The 2,879-nt window shown below is 47.3% G+C and overlaps 1 protein-coding gene across 1 annotated transcript in view; it reads right to left on the minus strand.

Annotated features, from left to right (window-relative positions):
• Positions 1-252: 252 nt before the first annotated feature.
• The window catches only part of NEO1 (neogenin 1), a 170,299-nt gene continuing 167,672 nt past the window's right edge, over positions 253-2,879 (minus strand). The window contains exon 28 of the mRNA XM_008575170.1: positions 253-1,089. Coding sequence (XP_008573392.1) covers positions 1,006-1,089 — 84 coding nt within the window. The 3' untranslated portion in view covers positions 253-1,005. The remainder of the gene's footprint in view (positions 1,090-2,879) is intronic.

Genomic DNA, 2,879 nt, shown 5'->3' on the forward strand with positions numbered 1-2,879 from the left:
CTCCAACCCACCTATTGCACAGAAGGATGTTTAACCAGATCTAAACGAAGCTCCAGCTGCAATGAAGTGACAACAAGATGGACATGCCAGGAAAGGACAATAAAGAAGATGCTTCTATTCTCTGCAGGCTTCTGGAAGAAAAGTACAATGACTGAAACATTCACAGGACCTCAGCAGCCCCTCCATTTCCTATTCCCAACCCCGAGCCCCCCTCCCAAATACTGAGACTGCACAGAAAGCAACAAACAAGTCTTTTCAATGTTACATTTCATTCAAATAGATCTGTAATCTCACAGTGATGAGAGGAGAAAGTCAGGCCTTTAATAATTATAATAAAAAAATAATAAAAAAGCTTACAAACAGCAATGCAACATTCCCCCCCCCCACTCCTCCCCGCCCAAAGTGACGGATTAACAGCTGGTAGAGGATGCAATGACTCAGAATTAAAAAATAAAAACAAAACCAAAAAACAAGCTAACCCCTGGAACAAGCCACACTGTCAACAACTTTCCATACATAATTGGAACAAGCAGTCAAATGTCAACCACTTGTGGAGAACACCACGGACTCCCTTGGTTTTTGATAGTGTTTTTTTTTAAGGTAAAATAAAATAGGACACAAATAAAATTGTACATAAATGCCAATGTCTATACTCCATAAAGGTGATGCAGTTGCAGCACAAAGACACAGCCTGACCACAAAGTGAAGTGCAAGGTGCACTTCTCGCCTCCTCCCTGGACACACAACTTTGGCCTATTGTGCCCAGTCCTGCAGGGTATCAGCAGGCGAAGGGAAGCTGCCTCGACACAGGCTCCTTCCAGGCTGACCAGGAGAAGGCGGGTGGCCATGCCTGGAGCCAGCCCCACACAGAGGCGCTGGCCACTCTGCTGGCTCACTCTGTGTTCTCAAGTGCTGTCCTCTCATACTCTGTACAATTCCTTGTTCTCAAGGCTAAGTTCCAAGACTTCTAGACTCGGGTTTGGAGTCATGTCTGGGTGAAGGTCATCATGCCGTTGTGATGGCATTTAGGTCCTTCATTAGTCCTTCCAGGTGGGCCATCTCTTTGGTCAGCTCATCTGGTTCATAGCTCTATGGAAAAGAGAACACTGTTACAGGGCATGACTGGAGGAGTTGTCCAGGAAAGACAGCTCAGAGAGAGAGAGAGGTCAAAGTGTCAAATGGTCAGTGGCAAAACTGTCCTAGAAGACTGGCCTACTGAAACCACACTGGCTCAGAATAGTCAGAGGTAGCAGGATGGACCCAAGGTTACTAAGACCCACTTCACGACACTGCAAAATGCTTTTCTCCCACCTCCACCTCCCAGGGTCCCAAAGACCTCACAGCCAAAGGCCTTGCAACTTGCCCCTCCTAGCTCTCTGCCAGTCAGCACAGTTGGGATGTCCTGGTTCTCTGGGCCCCAGGGTTTCCTCTTAAGAGAGTCCTGTACCTGGAAATCCAGAGACAGAACTTATTTACTGGAATTTAGGAGTGAAAGAACGAGGAGACACTGGTGATTTTTGTTTTTGAGTACAACCATGCAAGCACCTTCTCCTCTAGCATCCTGCTCAGAAACTGAGGGGTGAGAGGACATGTGGATGGTTCAAATCAAGAAGAGACAGAACTGGAAGGAAGGCAGGTGGGGTGGTGGTGGTGGGGTGTCTCTAGCTGGGGTGGTGTTATAAGATAATTTAAGATACACTAGAGTGGGTATGAGAGAGAAAGCAGACCAAACCCTCAGCACAGTTTCTGGCCCAAAGGAGATGCTCAAAACACATCTGGATGAATGAGGGAATGTGCTTCACACTTCTGGGCGGTGAGGCCTGGGCCTACACAGAAAGCAGCTTGACGGGTGGTGTTATAAGATAATTTAAGATACACTAGAGTGGGTATGAGAGAGAAAGCAGACCAACCCTCAGCACAGTTTCTGGCCCAAAGGAGATGCTCAAAACACATCTGGATGAATGAGGGAATGTGCTTCACACTTCTGGGCTGTGAGGCCTGGGCCTACACAGAAAGCAGCTTGAGCAGCACACACTCAGGTCCTGGGACATGTTCCTGGACATCTTAGCTGGGCGGATGACCCCATGAACTTACACTCTCAGAGTCTTCCAGCATCCTTGTGGTCTCCTGCACTTCAGGGGCACTGGGAACCACCACTGGCATAGGAGGCCGGCTCCTTCCTAATGTCCCGATGGAAGCTGTCTTCACTGAGTGAATGTGATGGTTCAGAGCTGAGGGGGAAAGGGCACCATCAGATGTGTGGCCAACCCTGTACCCCAGACCCAGTGCAGGGATCCTGCTCTGAAAGGTTACCAGAATGAGAGGAAGGGAGGGAGATAGCAGGGCATTCAAGAGGCCAGAGAATCAGAGAAGATATTCCACTGGCTTCAGAAAGCTAATATCCTAGTCCAGTGGTTCTCAAAGTGTGGTGGTCCACAGACCCCATGCAGGATGTCTGGGAGGTCAAAACTGTTCATAATAATACAAAGACACTATCTGCCTTTTTACCATGTTGGTCTCTGCATGGAGGGAACAAAAGCAGAAGTGGGCAAAACTGCTGGAGCCTTAGCACAAATTAAGTCAGAGGCACCAAACTGTAAAGTCATCAACTGACACGCACTTGCAGTTAAAAAAAAAAGCCAGTTTCACTTAAGGCAATCCTTAATAAAGCAGTAAGAATTAATTCTATTAAATCCTGGCCCCACTGTATGTGACAAAATGGAAAGCATGCATACAGTACTTCTGCTGCATACGAAGTAAGTAGCTGTCTTAACGAAAAGCACTGTGGTGGTTTGAGCTGTGAGCTGAACTGCTGTGTTTACCATGGAACCCCACTATTAGTTAAAAGACAGACTGACTGGATATTCAGACATTTCCTA

Source organism: Galeopterus variegatus, unplaced genomic scaffold (assembly GCF_000696425.1).
Source record: "Galeopterus variegatus unplaced genomic scaffold, G_variegatus-3.0.2 Scaffold1149, whole genome shotgun sequence".
Classification (NCBI taxonomy): domain Eukaryota; kingdom Metazoa; phylum Chordata; class Mammalia; order Dermoptera; family Cynocephalidae; genus Galeopterus; species Galeopterus variegatus.